This window comes from Bubalus kerabau, chromosome 1 (assembly GCF_029407905.1).
Source record: "Bubalus kerabau isolate K-KA32 ecotype Philippines breed swamp buffalo chromosome 1, PCC_UOA_SB_1v2, whole genome shotgun sequence".
NCBI classification, from domain to species: domain Eukaryota; kingdom Metazoa; phylum Chordata; class Mammalia; order Artiodactyla; family Bovidae; genus Bubalus; species Bubalus kerabau.
Window position 1 is genome coordinate 62,957,967 of NC_073624.1, and position 19,245 is coordinate 62,977,211.

General features: G+C 37.8%; 1 protein-coding gene and 1 pseudogene across 1 annotated transcript; one reads left to right on the plus strand and one right to left on the minus strand.

Annotated features, from left to right (window-relative positions):
* Window positions 1-802: 802 nt before the first annotated feature.
* On the plus strand, window positions 803-1,741 carry LOC129641527 (olfactory receptor 6C4-like). The gene has a single exon (XM_055566221.1). The coding sequence runs from the start codon at window positions 803-805 to the stop codon at window positions 1,739-1,741; it is 939 nt and encodes a 312-aa protein (XP_055422196.1).
* An 11,586-nt stretch (window positions 1,742-13,327) lies between these two features.
* Window positions 13,328-14,256, minus strand: LOC129641528 (olfactory receptor 6C74-like; annotated as a pseudogene).
* Between the last annotated feature and the right edge of the window lie 4,989 nt (window positions 14,257-19,245).

A 19,245-nucleotide genomic window follows, 5' to 3' on the forward strand; every position in this document is an offset into this window, starting at 1 on the left:
GAGCTTGAACTGACTTTTAAAGAACTGCAATAGGTTGATGGGCAGATTCTGCTAATAGCAAGAAAGTACAATATTTCTTTAAATTTAATATTTCACCAAGGACACATTAATCCATATATCTATATTAAATGGTGATGTCATTTATTGAACACTGATGACAGAGAAACTGTCAGTATTGTAAGTTCCAAACACTTCTGAATTAAAATAAAAATCTATCCACTCTTTGAACTTCAGTAGATGCACAGAACTATTGTTCAAAATGAGAAATCTGAAATAAGAGAAAAGGCAAAAACAGCAAAAAAAAAGTGAGCAAGTCCAATTTTATTCCAAGAGTTCATACCTTGGATTATATATATTTGTTGGCTAACAAACTGAGTTAAAAGGCTAATTAAGAAATCCCAATTAAAATCTCCTCTCTAAATTTTCCTTATATTTGTGTGTGTATGTGTGACAGCATCCAACAGTTTAGAGAAGAAAGTTAGAATAGAAAGAATACAAAGGAAAGTGCAAACAAGTGGGAAAATGATGAAAAAAAATATTGATTCATTTTAAAAGAAACAATTGAAAATGTCGCTAAGAAGCAGTACCTTTGTTATTTATGAATCAAAATAGGAAAATGTGTAAATTGTTTCATTAAAAGATCTGACTTTGAAAAAAGTAAGGGGAAGAGAAAGATTCTGAGTTTTAAATTTTACTTCTAATTGTTTTGAGTTTGATTTTATTTTTCAATAAAACCTGGTAAATTTTATTCCAACCATTATCATTATTATTTTATTCTTCCTGAATTTGTCAGAAGTTAACTATGGGAAACCAAACATCCGTGATAGAGTTCATCCTTCTTGGTCTGACAAGAGATGCCAAGCTTCAAGCTGTGCTTTTCCCTTTTCTGCTGTTAACATATGTCTTAAGTATCATGGGAAACTTGACAATCATCATTCTGACCCTGCTGGACCATCGCCTTCAGACTCCTATGTATTTCTTCCTCCGGAATTTCTCTGTTTTGGAAGTATCTTTTACCTCTGTCTTTGTTCCCAAAATGTTAGTCAGTATTGGAACTGGAGACAAGACTATCTCCTTTGCTGGTTGTTTCACTCAGTATTTTTTTGCCATCCTTCTGGGAGCAACCGAATTTTACCTTTTAGCTGCCATGTCCTTTGATCGCTATGTTGCCATTTGCAAACCGCTACATTACACAACTCTAATGAGCAGAAGACTCTGCATTCAACTTGTCCTTTGTTCCTGGTTCTCTGGCTTTTTAGTTGTCATTGTGCCCCATGTAATGACTCTCCAGCTGCCTTTCTGCACCTCCAACGTCATCAATCATTATTGCTGTGACTATACGGTACTGTTGCATTTATCCTGTTCAGACACACGTTTCATAGAAGTGATTGAGTTTGTCCTTGCTGCTGTTACTCTCATCTTCACCTTGATGCTGGTGATTCTTTCCTATACATACATTATCAGGACAATTCTGAGAATCCCGTCTGCTCAACAAAGAAAAAAAGCTTTTTCTACATGTTCTTCTCACATGATTGTGGTCTCACTTTCTTATGGAAGCTGTATCTTCATGTATATAAATCCCTCTGTGGAGGATGCCTCAACTTTTAATAAGGGAGTGGCTGTTTTAAATACCTCAGTTGCCCCTCTCTTGAACCCTTTCATCTATACATTAAGGAACAAGCAAGTGAAAATAGCCTTCAGACATTTGGTCAGTAAGATAATAACCTTTTCAAGAAAGTAAAACTATCTGAGTTTCATTATTATATAATAAATGTTTGGAAGACCATAGATGTACATTATCTTAATTTAAAAATATTTTCTATGTTGTTAATATTCCTATTCAATCACTGGAACAGTATAACTACTTGTTTAATTAGCCTATTTTATCATCTCTTTATGTTCTTAAAACTTAATACGTGTGTGTGTGTGTGTGTGTGTGTGTGTGTGTGTGTGTATGTGTATGTGTCCTCTAATGCTTGCATTCTTGTTTATTCATCTGTATTTCACTTAAAAGAAAAAAAGATTTGACAAAATTCAAATTGGGAATATGATTTCTAATAGTTTTCTTTTTACAATGAATTTTTTCTTGTCTTGCCCATTACCATGTAGTCATCAATCTCTATACTTGTACCTGAATTATACTTACATCAAAGAAATTTATATTAGCTTGTTGATGATAGTGTAATCAATATATTAGTGAACTGATATAAAGTTGGTTATTTTCAAATTATTCAGATTTAAACTTCGTCTTTCTACAATAATTTTTTAGTGAGAACTTAAGCATTACTCAGTAATTGAGGTAAAACATTTCTGAAGAAGAGAAAATAAACATGTTTGTTTTAGCATTGATGCTGCTGCTGCTGCTGCTAAGTCACTTCAGTCGTGTCCGACTCTGTGTGACCCCATAGATGGCAGCCCACCAGGCTCCTCCATCCCTGGGATTCTCCAGGCAAGAATACTGGAGTGGGTTTCCATTGATGGGGAAATGCTTAATGAGGATTTGTACACAAACTCTTTGAATAAACCCATGAAAGAGGTAGAAGGATATTTCAAATTTAAGCTAATCAGAAATGTCTTTATAGCAAATTTCATATAATTTAGTGTCCTGATAGTAATTGTTTTGGTTCTCATTTACAAGAATATAAACTATGTTAACGTTGTCTATGATATTAATGATTTTATAGTCTTATCTCATACTCTTTCAAAATTGCATGCTGCTGCTAAGTTGCTTCAGTCGTGTCCGACTCTGTGTGACCCCATAGACAGCAGCCTACCAGGCTCCCCCGTCCCTGGGATTCTCCAGTCAAGAACACTGGAATGGGTTGACATTTCCTTCTCCAATGCATGAAAGTGAAAAATGAAAATGAAGTCGCTCAGTCCTGTCTGACTCTTAGCGACCCCATGGACTGCAGCCTACCAGGCTCCTCCGTCCATGAGATTTTCCAGGCAAGAGTACTAGAGTGGGTTGCCATTGCCTTTTCCATCTAAATTGCATACCAAACTATAAATCTTGATAATCTGATATCCTTAGGCAAAGTCTCCACAAGTAAAAACTGACATTTTCTGATCATTTCTTGACCATGTTAACTTTTCAGAATCCATGGACCCGATTCATAGCATGAGTAATTTTGAAATTTAATGAAACTCCAGATACTTCTATTATAATCCCTGTAATATACAGGTGAAAAAATTGAGTCTGAGAAATATTAACAAACTTTTATTAAAGTACATAGTTACTTAGTGCCAATTTTGTACTCTTGAATTCCTTGTTTATCCATTTAATAATGATGAAACTACCCAGTAGGAGAGGTACTAAAAGAGTGCCTTGGGAAATGATGATAGAGAAAAATGATTGAAAATGTAGAATTTGTGTTTTTATACACTTTGTCATGATTACATCAAAGCACACCTAAAAAAAGCCTAAATATCAAACACACAATTGATGTTAACAAGTTAGTTAGCTTGTTTTTTCATTAGTTATTTAGATCAACAGGTAATTGACTCATTAGTTGACTCATTTGTTGCTTTAAACATCATCATCAGTACATTAATCATAGTCATTCAGTATGTTTGCTTACCCTGTGGTGGTTGCTTGTTTTCAGAAATATATATAATGATGTGTAGCTAAACTTAGATTGACAGAGATAATTTCTTTTCAACCATGCAAATACAGACATAGATGCAAAATTTAAATAGACAATTCAGAAACTCAGCTTGGATTTTTTTTCTGGAAAAAAGTGGTAACTAACAAAAATTGCACAAAACATGAATTAGCATAGCAATATATCAACCTGAAATCTCTCTGAATCAAAGATTTTTAGTCTAAAAACAAGCAATATAAATGATATTCAAAATTATATGCATATAAAATTCAGGAAAAATATAAGAATACTTATTAGAGGTTTAATGTTTAGTATATCATTTTTGCTTCTTCATGGATCATAGCTTGTCATGACAAAGGGGCTTGCATAACTCAATGAAGCTATGAGCCATGCCATGCAGAACCACCCAAGACAGATGGGTCATAATGGAGAGTTCTGACAAAACATGGTCCACTGGAGGAGGGAATGGCAAGCTACTCTGGTATCTTTGCCATGAGAACCCCATAAATGGTATGAAAATGCAAAAATATGTGACACCAGAAAATGAGCCCCCTAGTCAGAAGGTGTCCAATATACTACTGGGAAAGAGTGTGGGCAATTACTTGTAGCTCCAGAAAGAATGAAGTGGCTGGGCCAAAGCAGAAATGACACTCAGTTGTGGATGTGGCTGGTGGTGAAAGTAATGTTCAATGCTGTAAAGAACAATATTGCAAGGAACCTGAAATGTTAGGTCCATGTATCAAGGTAAATTAGATGTGGTCAAGCAGGAGATGGTAAGACTGAACATTGACATCTTAGGAATCAGTAAACTAAAATACACTGGTCATAGAAAACACCCTTTTTCAATAATTCAAGAGATGACTTTACATGGGCATCACCAAATAGTCAATAATGAAATCAGATTGATTATATTTCTGTTCAGTCAAAGATGGAGAAGCTCTATACAAGTGTAAGTTGCTCAGTCATGTCTGACTCTTTGGGACCCCCTGAACTATACAGTCCATGGAATTCTCCAGGCCAGAATACTGGAGAAGCTCATACAGTCAGCAAAAACAAGACCTGGAGCTTACTGTGTCTCAGACCACCAACTCCTTGTATCAAAATTCAGGCTTAAAATAAAGTGGGGAAAACCACTAGACCAGTCAGGTATGACCTAAATCAAGTCCCTTACTTTTATACAGTGGAAGTGATAAATCAATTCAAGGGATTAGATCTAATAGAGTGCAGAAGAACAATGGATGGAGGTGCATAACATTGTACAGGAGGCAGTGATCAAAACCATCCCATAAGACTTTGTATAGAACAGTCTTATGGACTCTGAGAGAGAGGGAAAGGGTGGGAAGATTTGGGAGAATGGCATTGAAACATGTAAAATATCATGTATGAAACGAGTTGCCAGTACAGGTTCGATGCATGATACTGGATGCTTGGGGCTGGTGCACTGGGACGACCCAGAGGGATGAGGGTTCAGGATGGAGAACACATGTATACCTGTGGCGGATTCATTTTTATATTTGGCAAAACTAATACAATTATGTAAAGTTTAAAAATAAAATAAAATTAAAAAAATAAAAAACCATCCCAAAAGAAAAGAAATGCAAGAAGGCAAAATGGTTGTCTGAGGAGGTCTTACAAATAGCTGAGGAAAAAAAAAAAAAAAAAGAAGCAAAAGACAAAGGATAAAGGAAAAGATATACCCAACTGAATGCAGAGTTCCAAAGAATAGCAAGGAGATATAAGAAAGCCTTCTTAAGTGAACAATGAAAACAAATAGAGGAAAACAATAGAATGGGAAAGACTAGAGATTTATTCAAGAAAATACAATATGTAAAGTAATTAGCCTTCAATTAAAATAAATACATTTATATTAAAAAATAAAGTGGAGGGGGGAGAAAACTGGAAATACTAAGGGAACATTTTATGCAAAGATAGGCATAATAAAGGACAGAAACACTATGGACCTAACAGAAGCAGAAGAGATTAAGAAGAAGTGGCAAGAATACCCAGAAGAACTGTACAAAAAAGCTCTTAATGACTCAGATAATCATGATGGTGTGGTCTCTAACCTAAAGCCAGACATCCTAGAGTGCAAAGTCAAGTGGGCCTTAAGAAGTAGTACTGCTAATAAAGCTACTGAAGGTGTTGGAATTCCAGCAGAGTTATTTAAAATCCTAAAAGATGATGCTGTTAAAGTGCTGCACTCAATACATCAGCAAATTCGGAAAACCCAGAAGTAGTCAAAGGACTGGGAAAGGTAAATCTTCATCCCAGTTCCCAAGAAGGGCAGTACTAAAGAATGTTCAAACTACTGGACAATGCACTCACTTCCCATGCTAGTAAGGTTATGCTCAAAATCCTTCAAGCTAAACTTCAGCAGTACTTGAATCAATAATTTCCAGATGTACAAGCTCAGTTTAGAAAAGGCAAAGGAACCAGAGATCAAATTGCCAACATTTAGTGGGTCATAGCAAAAGCAACAGAATTCCAGAAAAACATTTACTTCTGTTTCAATGACTGTGCTAAAGCCTTTGACTGCATGAATCATAACAAACTGTGGAAAACTCTTAAAGATACAGTAATAAGAGATCATCTTTCCTGTCTCCTGAGAAACCTGTATGCAGGTCAAGAGGCAACAATTAGAACCTTATATGGAACAGCTGACTGGTTAAAAATTGAGAATGGAGTGTAACAAGGCTTTATATTGTTACCCTCTTTATTTAACTTATATGGCGAGAACATCATGAGAAATGTCAGTCTGGATAAGTTCCAGGCTGGAATCAAGGTTACTGGGAGAAATATCCACAACCTCCAATGAGAAGATGATGCCTCTCTAATGGAAGAAAGTGGAGAGTAACTAGAGAGCCTCTTGATGAGAGTGAAAGAGGAGAATAAAAAATCTGGCTTAAAACTCAGTATTAAAAAACTAAGATCATGGCATCCAGTCCCGTCACTTCACAACAAATAGAAAGGGAAAAGGTGAAAGAAGTGACAGACTTCCTCTTCTTGGGCTCTAAAGTCACTGTGGATGGTGACTATAGCCATGAAATTAGAAGACAATTGCTTCTTGGAAGGATAGCTATGAAAAACCTAGACAGAGTGTTAAAAAGCAAAGACATCACTTTGCCAACAAAGGTCCATATATAGTCAAGGCTATTCGGAGAAGACAATGGCACCCCACTCCAGTACTTTTGCCTGGAAAATCCCATGGATGGAGGAGCCTGATAGGCTGCAGTCCATGGGGTCGCTAGAGTCGGACACTACTGAGCGACTTCACTTTCACTTTTCACTTTCATGCATTGGAGAAGGAAATGGCAACCCACTCCAATGTTCTTGCCTGGAGAATCCCAGGGACAGGGAAGCCTGGTGGGCTGCTGTCTATGGGGTCACACAGAGTCAGACACTACTGAAGCGACTTAGCAGTAGCAGCATGGTCTTTTCAGTAGCCAGTTATGAATATGAAAGATGGACCAGAAAGAAGGCAGAGTGCCAAAGAATCGATGCTTTCAAACTATGGTGCTGAAGAACACTCTTGAGAATTCCTTGGACAGAAGGGAGATCAAAGCAGTCAGTCCTAAAGGAAATCAACCCTGAATATTCATTGGAAGGACTGATGCTGTAGCTGAAGTCCCAATACTTTGGCCACCTTATGGGAAGAGCCAATTCATTGGAAAAGACCCTGATGCTGGGATATTTTGAGGGCAGGAGGAGAAGGGGGCAACAGAGGATGAGATGATTGGATAACTCAATGGACATGAGTTTGAGCAAACTCCAGGAAACAGTGAAGGACAGGGAATCCTGACGTGCTGCAGTCTGTGGGGTTGCAAAGATACGACTTGATCGGATATGACTTGGAGATTGAAGAAAAACAACCACAAAAGTGAAACATTCTATGAAGAAGTCAACAAAAGAGGATTTTAGCATCCCTCAACCAGTAATATTTTATCAGTTGACAAATATTTAAAATCTTTGCCTGTAAAATAGCAGCATATGTTAGTCACTCTGCTGCTGCTGCTAAGTCACTTCAGTCGTGTCCGACTCTATGCAACCCCATAGTCGGCAGCCCACCAGGCTCCCCCGTCCCTGAGATCCTCCAGGCAAGAGTACTGGAGTGGGTTACCATTTCCTTCTCACTCAGTCATGTACAACTCTTTGTGACCCCATGGACTGTAGCCCACCAGTCTCCACTGTCCATGGAATTCTCCAGGCAAGAATACTAGAGTGTGTTACCATTCCTTCTGCAGGGGATCTTCCTGACCCAGTGATCGAAACTGAGTTTCTGCATTGCAGGCAGATTCTGGAATATTATCTGTCTGTCTGTGCTTAGCTGTTCAGTCATCTCTGACTCTTTACGACCTCCTGGACTGTAGCCTGCCAGACTCCTCTGTCCATGGAATTTTCCAGGCAAGAATACTGGAGTAGGTTGCCATTTCCTACTTCAGGGGATCTTGCTGACCTAGGGATAGAACCCACATCTCTCATGTCTCCTGACTTGGCAAGCAGGTTCTTTACCACTGTACCACGTGGGAATGGAATATTACTCAGTCATATAATAGAACAAAACCTTTCCATTTGTGACAACATGGATGAACCTAGAGGGTATTATGCTATGTTAAATAAATCAAACAGAGAAAAATGCATATGATTTTACGTATATTTGAAATCCTTAAAATAATGAGCAAATGTAACTAAACATAAAGAATCATAGATACAAGTTACTAGAGGAGAGGGGATAGAAAGAGCTCATTAATAAAATTAAAAGTGATCAGAATTTGAGAGCCTTAGGCTTTACTTGTAATATATTGTCTCAGCATATATCTAGCTAGATAGATAGATATGAAAGAGTTAGTTGCTTAGAGGTGTCTGACATTTGCCACCCATGGACTGTAGCTTGCCAGGATCTTCTGTCTATGGAATTCTCCAGGCAAGAATACTGGAGTGGGTAGACATTCCCTCCTCCCAGGGAATCTTCCTGACCCAGGGATCAAATTCGGGTCTCCTGCACTGCAGGCAGATTCTTTACCATCTTAGCCACCAGGGATATACATACATACATATATGGACTTCCTTGGTTATGCAGCAGTAAACAATTTGCCTGCCAACTCAGAAAATACAAGAGATGTGAGTTTGATCCCTGGGTCAGAAAAATCCCCTGGAGAAGGAAATGGCAACCCACTCCAATATTCTTCCATGGAAAATCACATGGACAGTGGAGCCTAGTGGGCTACATAGAGTCTGTGGGGTCAAAAAGAGTTGGACATGACTGAGCACACATGCACACATGCATATACTTGTATATGTATGTGTGTATATATATATATATATGTGTGTGTGTGTGTGTGTGTGCATGTGCTGTGCCTCATCTCTCAGTCGTGTCCGACTCTTTGCAACCCCATGGACTGTAGCCCGCCTGGCTCCTCTGTCCATGGGAATTCTCCAGGCAAGAATACTGGAGTGGGCTGCCATGTCCTCCTCCAGGGGATTTTCTCAACCCAGGGATTGATCCCAGGTCGTCTGCATTGCAGCTGAACCACCAGGGAAGCTATATATATATATATATATACACACACACACATATATATGGCTCTAGTGGTAAAGAACCTGCCTGCCAGTACAGGAGACAAAAGAGATGCAGGTTTGATCCCTGGGTCAGGAAGATCCCCTGGAGGAGAGCATGGCAACCCACTCCAGTATTCTTGCCTGAAGAATCCCGTGGACAGAGAAGCCTGGTGGGCTACAGTCCATAGGGTCACAAAGAGTTGAACATGACTGAAGCAACTTAGCAGCAGCAGCAACATATGCGTATGCCGCTAGAAAAACTTAGCTGCTGCTAAGTTGTGTATAATATATATATATATATATATATATATATAAAGTTATGTGCTTTAAAGATTTCTGAAATCTAGATAATGCTTCAGGATCACTTTCTGATAATGGGGGAAAATACCTAAATTATCAGGAAAAAAAAGTAATAATTTGTTTAAATAACCATTTTTTTTCTAAAATCATATTTATGAACCAATTTTGAGATACACACAGTAAATTCTACAAATTGTACAGGAACATGTAAAATTGTCCAATCAATTATATATTACATATTTCTTCCTGCCTATATTTTATTCTGCTCTTTAGATAGTTTTTTTCAAGTGTACTTTATCCTAAATATTGAGTTACTATTGAAAGTACTTTAGTAAAACAGTCATATATTTTAAATAGACAGATATTTCAAAGATATGCATCAACATTGATACTAATCTCTAAAATTTTCTTTTAATTACTTTGAGTAGAATATGCCCCCCAAATTGGTAGTATGAAAAATAATATAAATGAATATTAGTTTTAAGTATATTGTCACTGATCACAAATAGAATATTAACCTTTGGATTGTATGCTACTTTTGCATTCCAGTCCCCTATAATGAAAAGGACATCTTTTTTGGGTTTTAGTTCTAAAAGGTCTTGTAGGTTTTCATAGAACCGTTCAACTTCAGTTTCTTCAGCATTACTGATTGGGGCATAGACTTGGATTACTGTGATATTGAATGGTTTGCCTTGGAAAAGAACAGAATTCATACTGTTGTTTTTGAGATTGTATCCAAGTACTGCATTACGGACTCTTTTGTTGACCATGATGGCTACTCCATTTCTTATGAGGGATTCCTGTCCACAGTAGTAGGTATAATGGTCATCTGAGTTAAATTCACCCATTCCAGTCCATTTGAGTTTGCTGATTCCTTTTAGAACTAACACCCAAAAAAGATGTCCTTTTCATTATAGGGGACTGGAATGCAAAAGTAAGAAGTCAAGAAACACCTGGAGTAATATGCAAATTTGGCCTTGGAATATGGAATGAAGCAGGGCAAAGACTAATCGAGTTTTGCCAAGAAAATGCACTGGTCATAACAATCACCCTCTTTCAACAACACAAGAGAAGACTCTACACATGGACATCACCAGATGGTCAACACTGAAATCAGATTGATTATATTCTTTGCAGCCACATATGGAGAAGCTCTATATAGTCAACAAAAACAAGACTGGGAGCTGACTGTGGCTCAGATCATGAACTCCTTATTACCAAATTCAGACTTAAATTGAAGAAAGTAGGGAAAGTCACTAGACCATTTAGTTATGACCTAAATCAAATCCCTTATGATTATACAGTGGAAGTGAGAAATAGATTTAAGGGCCTAGATCTGATAGAGTGCCTGATGAACTATGGAATGAGGTTCGTGACACTGTACAGGAGACAGGAATCAAGACCATCCCCATGGAAAAGAAATGGAGAAAAGCAAAATGGCTGTCTGGGGAGGGCTTACAAATAACCATGAAAAGAAGAGAAGTGAAAAGCAAAGGAGAAAAGGAAAGATATAAGTATCTGAATGCAGAGTTCCAAAGAATAGCAAGAAGAGATAAGAAAGCCTTCCTCAGCGATCAATGCAAAGAAATAGAGGGAAATAACAGAATGGGAAAGACTAGAGATACCATCAAGAAAATTAGAGATAGCAAGGGAATATTTCATGCAAAGATGGGCTCGATAAAGAACAAAAATGGTATGGACCTAACAGAAGAGAAGATATCAGGAAGAGGTGGCAAGAATACACAGAAGAACTGTACAAAAAAGATCTTCACGACCCAGATAATCACGATGGTGTGATCACTCACCTAGAGCCAGACATCCTGGAATGTGAAGTCAAGTGGGCCTTAGAAAGCATCACTATGAACAAAGCTAGTGGAAGCGATAGAATTCCAGTTGAGCTATTTCAAATCCTGAATGATGATGCTGTGAAAGTACTGCACTCAATATGCCAGCAGATTTGGAAAACTCAGCAGTGGACACAGGACTGGAAAAGGTTAGTTTTCATTCCAATACCAAAGAAAGGCAATGCCAAAGAATGCTCAAACTACCGCACAATTGCACTCATCTCACACGCTAGTAAAGTAATGCTCAAAATTCTCCAAGCCAGGCTTCAGCAATATGTGAACCGTGAACTTCCTGATGTTCCAGCTGGTTTTAGAAAAGGCAGAGGAACCAGAGATCAAATTTCCAACATCCGCTGGATCTTGGAAAAAGCAAGAGATTTTCAGAAAAACATCTATTTCTGCTTTATTGACTGTGTGGATCACAATAATCTGTGGAAAATTCTGAAAGAGATAGGAATACGAGACCACCTGACCTGCCTCTTGAGAAATCTGTATGTAGGTCAGGAAGCAACAGTTAGAACTGGACATGAAACAACAGACTGGTTCCAAATAGGAAAAGGAGTAAGTCAAGGCTGTATCTTGTCACCCTGCTTATTTAACTTATATGCAGAGTACATCATGAGAAATGCTGGACTGGAAGAAGCACAAGCTGGAATCAAGACTGCTGGGAGAAATATCAATAATCTCAGATATGCAGATGACACTACCCTTATGGCAGAAAGTGAAAAGGAATGAAAAAACCTCTTAATGAAAGTGAAAGTGGAGAGTGAAAAAGTTGGCTTAAAGCTCAACATTCATAAAACGAAGATCATGGCATCTGGTTCCATCACTTCATGGGAAATAGATGGGGAAACAGTGGAAACAGTGTCAGACTTTATTTTTTTGGGGCTCCAAATTCACTGCAGATCGTGAGTGCAGTCACGAAATTAAAAGACGCTTACTCTTTGGAAGGAAAGTTTTGACCATCCTAGATTGCATATTCAGAAGCAGAGACACTACTTTGCCAACAAAGGTTCTTCTAGTCAAGGCTATGGTTTTTCCTGTGGTCATGTATGGATGTGAGAGTTGGACTGTGAAGAAGGCTGAGCACCAAAGAATTGATGCTTTTGAACTGTGGTGTTGGAGAAGACTCTTGAGAGTCCCTTGGACTGCAAGGAGATCCAATCAGTCCATTCTGAAGGAGATCAGCCCTGGGATTTCTTTGGAAGGAAAGATGCTAAAGCTGAAACTCCAGTACTTTGGCCACCTCATGCGAAGAGTTGACTCATTGGAAAAGACCCTGATGCTGGGAGGGATTGAAGGCAGGAGGAGAAGGGGACGACAGAGGATGAAATGGCTGGATGGCATCACTGACTCGATGGACATGAGTCTGAGTGAACTCCGGGAGTTGGTGAAGGACAAGGAGGCTTGGTGTGCTGCGATTCATGGGGTCACAAAGAGTGGGACACGACTGAGCGACTGAACTGAACTGAACTGAACTTGTATGCTACTTTAAATGTAATTAAGTTAAACATTTTGTAGACTTGATTAATTAAAAATCAAAGATAAAAGATTGAAAAATTAGTGCAATTTGTTTTATATATTAAGAGGAAAAGGAAGTGAGGTGAGGGGGAATGTCTATTGAAAAATATAAAGAAAACTAACTTCACAGAACCAAGAGTTTTGTTAATGAGGCATGGAGGAATTTAAGATGACTATGATAGAAATTAAAGGGGAAAATTGAGGGTAACTATGGATAGGGAGGGCTTCCCTTGTGGCTCAGCTGGTGAAGAATCTGCCTGCAATGCAGGAGACCTGAGTTCAATCCCTGGGTTGGGAAGATGCCCTGGAGAAGGGAAAGGCTACTCACTCCAATATTCTGGTCTAGAGAATTCCAAGGAGTCAGATTCAGACAGGATTGAAGGACTTTCACTTTCATTTCAGGGATAGGGAAGCTACTATTGAACACACTGTTATTATTGAGACACTTGCTGCTTTTCTTTATGTATAATGCAGTATACATAACTTCACTTCTTTGAGAAATATTCACTTCTTTGAGAAAGAAAGAATCCTGTGTATCATATTCACAAAGGCGTTTTTCACTTGTTAGTTCTGTAAAGTGTAGATAAAAAGGTTCAAAAGTGGTGCAACAGAGGTATTGAGCACTGCAATTCCCTTGGAAAAAGATACTCTTTGTTTGACTGATGGTTTAGCATACATGAAGATGCAGCTGCCATAGTATAGAGTTATCACAACCATGTGAGAAGAACATGTTGAAAAAGCTTTTTTCCTCTGATTAGTGGGATGGATTTTTAGAATTGTTTTTGTGATATAGGTATATGATATCATCAATGCGACCACAAGTGTCACCAAAGCTGAAATGTATCCCATCATCTCAAAGATCTCTGTGTCTGAGCAGAAGATCTGCAGGAGGGGAGTTGTGTCACATTAGAAATGGTCAACAGAGTTGGAAGTACAGAAATCAAGATTTAGGCCTAAGAAGAGCGGTGGAAAGATGACAAAGAATCCGGCAAGCCAGCTACAGAAGACAAATTGAATGCAGATTTTATTGTTCATGATGGTTGTGTAATGCAGGTGCTTACAGATGGCACATAGTGGTCATAGGACATAGCTGCCAGCAAGTAAAACTCAGATGCTCCAATAAGGAAAGCAAAGAACACTTGAGCTGCACAGCCATTATAATAAATGGTTTTGTCCCCAGTTGCCATGGTAGCCAGCAATGTAGGGATGCATGTAGTAGTATAGGGGACTTCTAAGAAAGAAAAAATCTGGAGGAATAAATACATTGGGGTCTTGAGATGAGGATCCACCAGGGTAAGTGTGATGATGATCAAATTGCCAGTGATACTTGGTAAGTAAATGAGAAGTAAAAAGATGAACAATGCAATTTTCAATCATGGGTCATCAGTCAAACCTGCTAGAATAAACATTGGCACTCGTGTATGGTTTCCCATCATTGTCCTGTACTTTTCCAGGTCTTCATAGTATAAAAGAAAGAAAGAAAATCATGATCCCAATGGAAAAGTAACAGTGATAATTAGTGTTTAAGGTAAAGTTAAGCGAAATGATATTTCAGCTAGAAGAACACTATGCTCATTTTTGTTTTAAAGATGGTTGCACCAGGAAGAAAAACAGTTTGCATTTCCCGAGTATCTGGACAGAGAATTCAATCTTTAATTTGCAGTTCTGCTAAAAATAATCTATACAATAATTGTAATTGTTGATTTTTATGTGAAAAAATTAGAGGGATATTAGACTTTAAATCCATGGAAAAACATTTCTCTCTTGATAATCTACTAGAGTATTGATGACTTTCTTTTCTTGTTCAATTAAAGAAATATGCATACTAGAACCAAAATTTAATTTCTATGAAAAGTATATCACCTCCTTCTCAAACTCTTCCAAAAGATTGAAGAGGAAAGAAGACTCCCAGAGTCATACCATAAAGTCACCATCACCCTGATACCAAAACCAAACAAAAACACTACCAAAAAGAAATATCTTTAAAAAAAAAAAAAAGAAATATCTTTGATGAATATAGATGCAAAAATTCTCAACAAAATATTAGCAAAATGAATCCAACAACACATAAAAAAGATCATACACCACAATCAAGTTGAGTTCATCCCTAGGTATCAAGGATGGCTCAACATATACAAATCAATCAATGTGATACACCATGTTAACAAAAGAAATAATAAAAACCACATGCTCATTTCAGTAAATGCAGAGGAAACATTTGATAAAATTCAATGCCCATTTGTGATATAAACTCTTACCAAAGTGAGTATAGAGGGTACATATCTCAACATAATAAATGCTATTTATGACAAACCTACAGTCAATACACTATAATACTGAATAGTGAAAAGTTGAAAGCCTTCCCGCTAAAATTTGGAAGAAAACAAGGATGCCCACTCTCACCACTTCTATTCATTGTAGTATTGGAAGCCCAGCCAGAACACTCAGACAAGAAAAAGAAGTAACAATTATCCAAATTTGAAGGGAAGGGGTAAAATTGTCATTAGATGCAGATGACACGATACTGTATACAGAAAACCCTAAACTATTAGAACTGAAGAACTTCCCTGGTAGCTCAGCAGGTAAAGAATCCGCCTGCAGTGCAGGAGACCCCACTTCTATTCCTGGGTTGGGACAGTCCCCTGAGAAGTGGTAAGCTTTCCACTTCAGTACTCTTGGGCTTCCCTGGTGGCCCACATGGTAAAGAATCCACCTGCAATGAGGGAGACCTGGGTTTGATCCCTGGGTTGGGAAGAGCCCCTGTAGAAGGGAATGGTGATCCACTCCAGTATTCTTGCCTGGAGAATCCCCATGAACAGACGGGCTACAGTCCATGGAGTTGCGAAGAGTCAGACATGACTGAGCAACTAAGCACTGCACAGCATTGCAGAAACTATTAGAACTGAAAAACTATTGGCACTAAAAAATGAATTCAGCAAGGTAGCAGGATACAAGACTAACATACAGAAATCAGTTGCATTTCTTTATGCCGACAATGAAATATCAGAGAGTGTAAAAATCAATCCTTTTTAAGAAAGAGGGAGGAGGGAGGAGGGTTCAGGATGGGGAACACATGTATACCTCAGTCAGATTCATGTTGATATATGGCAAAACCAATACAATATTGTAAAGTTAAAAAATAAAATGAAAAAAAAAATACATATAAATAAAAAAAATAAAATGACAATTAAAAAAAAAAAAAAACAGAAAGTGAAGATACTCAGTCATGTCCAACTTTGGCATCAGGTGGCCAAAGACCTTATAGGCTTTTGTACAGCAAAGGAGAACTCAAACAAAATGAAAAGACAACCTATTCACTGGGAGGAAATATCTGCAAATGATGTGACTTATAAATACTTTTTAATTACCAAAATATACAAATAGCTCATACAACTAAACAACAACAAAAAGTAACCCAATTGAAAAATATGCAGAATCCCTTAATAGACATTTCTGCAAGGTAGTTATACAGAGGGCCAACAGACATGAAAAGATACTCAATATCACTAATCACCAGAGAAATGCAAATTAAAACTATAATGAGGTACCATCTCACACAGGTCTGAGTGGCCTTCATTGAAATGTCCATAAATAACAAATGCTGGAGAGGATGTGGAGAAAATGGAACCCTTCTACACTGTTAGTGGGGATGTAAATTGGTACAGCCCATATGAAAAACAGTATGAATGTTCCTCAGAAAACTAGCATTGCCATATAATCTGGTAATCTCACTCCTGAGCATATAGATTAGCTGGGGAAAATGAAAATTCTAATTAGGGAAGATACATGCACCCTAATGTTCATAGTAGCACTGTTTGCAATAGTCAAGACATGGAAATAACCCAGGTGACAATCAACAAATGAATGGATAAAGAAGATGTAATATATATACACACACACACACATATATATAACAGAATAGTACTCAGTCATAAAAAAGAAGGAAATATTGTCATTTGCAGCAACATGATGGACCTAGAGATGATCATACTTAAATGAAATGTCAGAAATAGAAAGACAAATACCATATGGTGTCACTTATATGTGGAGTCTAAAATATGTTACTAATGAACTTATTTCCAACAGACATAGAGAACAGATTTGGGGTTGCCAAGAGTGAGAGGAAGTGAGGGTGGGATGAATCAGAAATTTGAGATTAGAAGATGCAAACTAATATACAACATACAATAAACAAGATCCTACTGTATTACACAGAGAACTGTATTCAATATCTTGTGATAAACTATAATGGGAAATAAGAAAAAGAATGTACATATATATTAATATATACATTAAATTATATATATTTTATACATTCAGTTATATAACTGAATCAGTTTGCAGTACAGTGAAAATTAACATGTAACTCAACTATACTTCAATAAAATAAAATTTAAAACTAGACCTATGATAATGATCCTCAAGTCCCACTTCTGGACATATATCTGGAGAAAAATCTAATTCAAAAAGATACATGATGAACTTCAGTATTCATCACAGTGCTACTTATAATAGCCAAGACATGGCTGTTCAGGCTTTGACAGCTAGAAAATTGGAAATCAGTATTAAGTTTGAAAAACTGTATTTTCCAAAGTTTTTCTCTTAAAAGTACAACATTTTGTACAAGTAATTATAGGACAAATTATAGTGTATTTCTTTTACAAAATAAAAGATTAATGGTATCTCTAAAAAAAATTTCCTGTCTCAATATGTTCACCATCAAACACATAAAATGATTAAGGTTTGGTGATGGTCACTAGATTAAGGCTTTTCTGTATTGTGGATGTCAAAGTTATTATTTCCAATCTCTAAAACACACATTATTATTTAAAAAGCATGTCTATAGATAAAAATATCATAAAAAGACAAATAAAAGCTGTTTCCAATAGTAGCTAAAGGAGTTTGTGGGAAGAGTCTATAATAAAAAATATGACATGCTGCCAAAATCATGTTAATAATGTAGATTCTGCTGCTAAGTCGCTTCAGTTGTGTCCGACTCTGTGCGACCCCAGAGACGGCAGCCCACCAGGCTCCCCAGTCCCTGGGATTCTCCAGGCAAGAACACTGGAGTGGGTTGCCATTTTTTCCTCCAATGCATGAAAGTGAAAAGTGAAAGTGAAGTCGCTCGTCATGTCCAACTCTTAGCGACCCCATGGACTGCACCCTACCAGGCTCCTCCGTCCATGGGATTTTCCAGGCAAGAGTACTGGAGTGGGGTGCCATCGCCTTCTCCGAATAATGTTGATAGATATGGGTAAAAAAGATATGATTTTTTTCATAGACATTCTTTTTATATTCACACAATTATAGAGCAAGCTACTATAGAGTTTTCTTCATTTTCAGACACAATTCAGTGGAAACAATTGCAGGCATATGTATATATAAAACGCTTAACTCAGAATTTTACTGTGTCAAATCATTTCTTGTTTGAACTTCAATAATCACACACACCAACTAATCCCAATACACAGTGTAAAAGAATTACAAGGCTCACATTACAAAACCATTAGATGCTGGCCCTATGAATGCAATGATGTCTAGTTGTGTTAGATATTGTGAAGATCAGATAAATTTTAAAGGAAACTTTTTTTAGTAGTAAATTACCAATACAGTATTGTAAAGTTGCTGCTGCTGCTGCTAAGTCGCTTCAGTCATGTCCGACTCTGTGTGACCCCTGAGAAGGCAGCCCACCAGACTACCCCGTCTCTGGGATTCTCCAGGCAAGAACACTGGAGTGGGTTGCCATTTCCTTCTCCAATGCATTAAGGTGAAAAGTGAAAGTGAAGTCGCTCAGTCGTGTCCGACTCTTAGCGACCCCATGGACTGCAGCCCACCAGCCTCTTCCATCCATGGGATTTTCTAGGCAAGAGTACTGGAGTGGGGTGCCATTGTCTTCTCCGATTGTAAAGTTAAAAAATAAAATAAAAAAAAATAAATAAATTACCACTCTATTCCATATGTTTTCTTTTACCATTTTCCCTAAATCAAACTGTAAGAGGTTTAGAATAAAGAAGTTAATACTTATGGCAAAAACAGACCAAAAGTAGGTTAAAATGTATCTGAAAAAGAAAATATGGTTTTTAAATTTTATTTGTGTGCTCAGGTGCTCAGCCATGTCCAACTCGGTGGCCTGATGAACTGTATCCCTCCACACTCCTGTTCATGGAGTTTTCCAGGCAAGAATACTGGAGCAGGTTGCCAGTTCCTACTCCAGGGGATCTTCCTGATCCACGGATCAAGCCTGCCTCTCTTGCATCTCCTGCATAGGTACATGGATTCTTTATCTCTAGTGCCACCTTTTCGGAGAAGGCAATGGCACCCCACTCCAGTACTCTTTCTTCCCTGGAAAATCCCATGGACGGAGGAGCCTGGTAGGCTGCAGTCCATGGGGTCGCTAAGAGTTGGACACGACTGAGCGACTT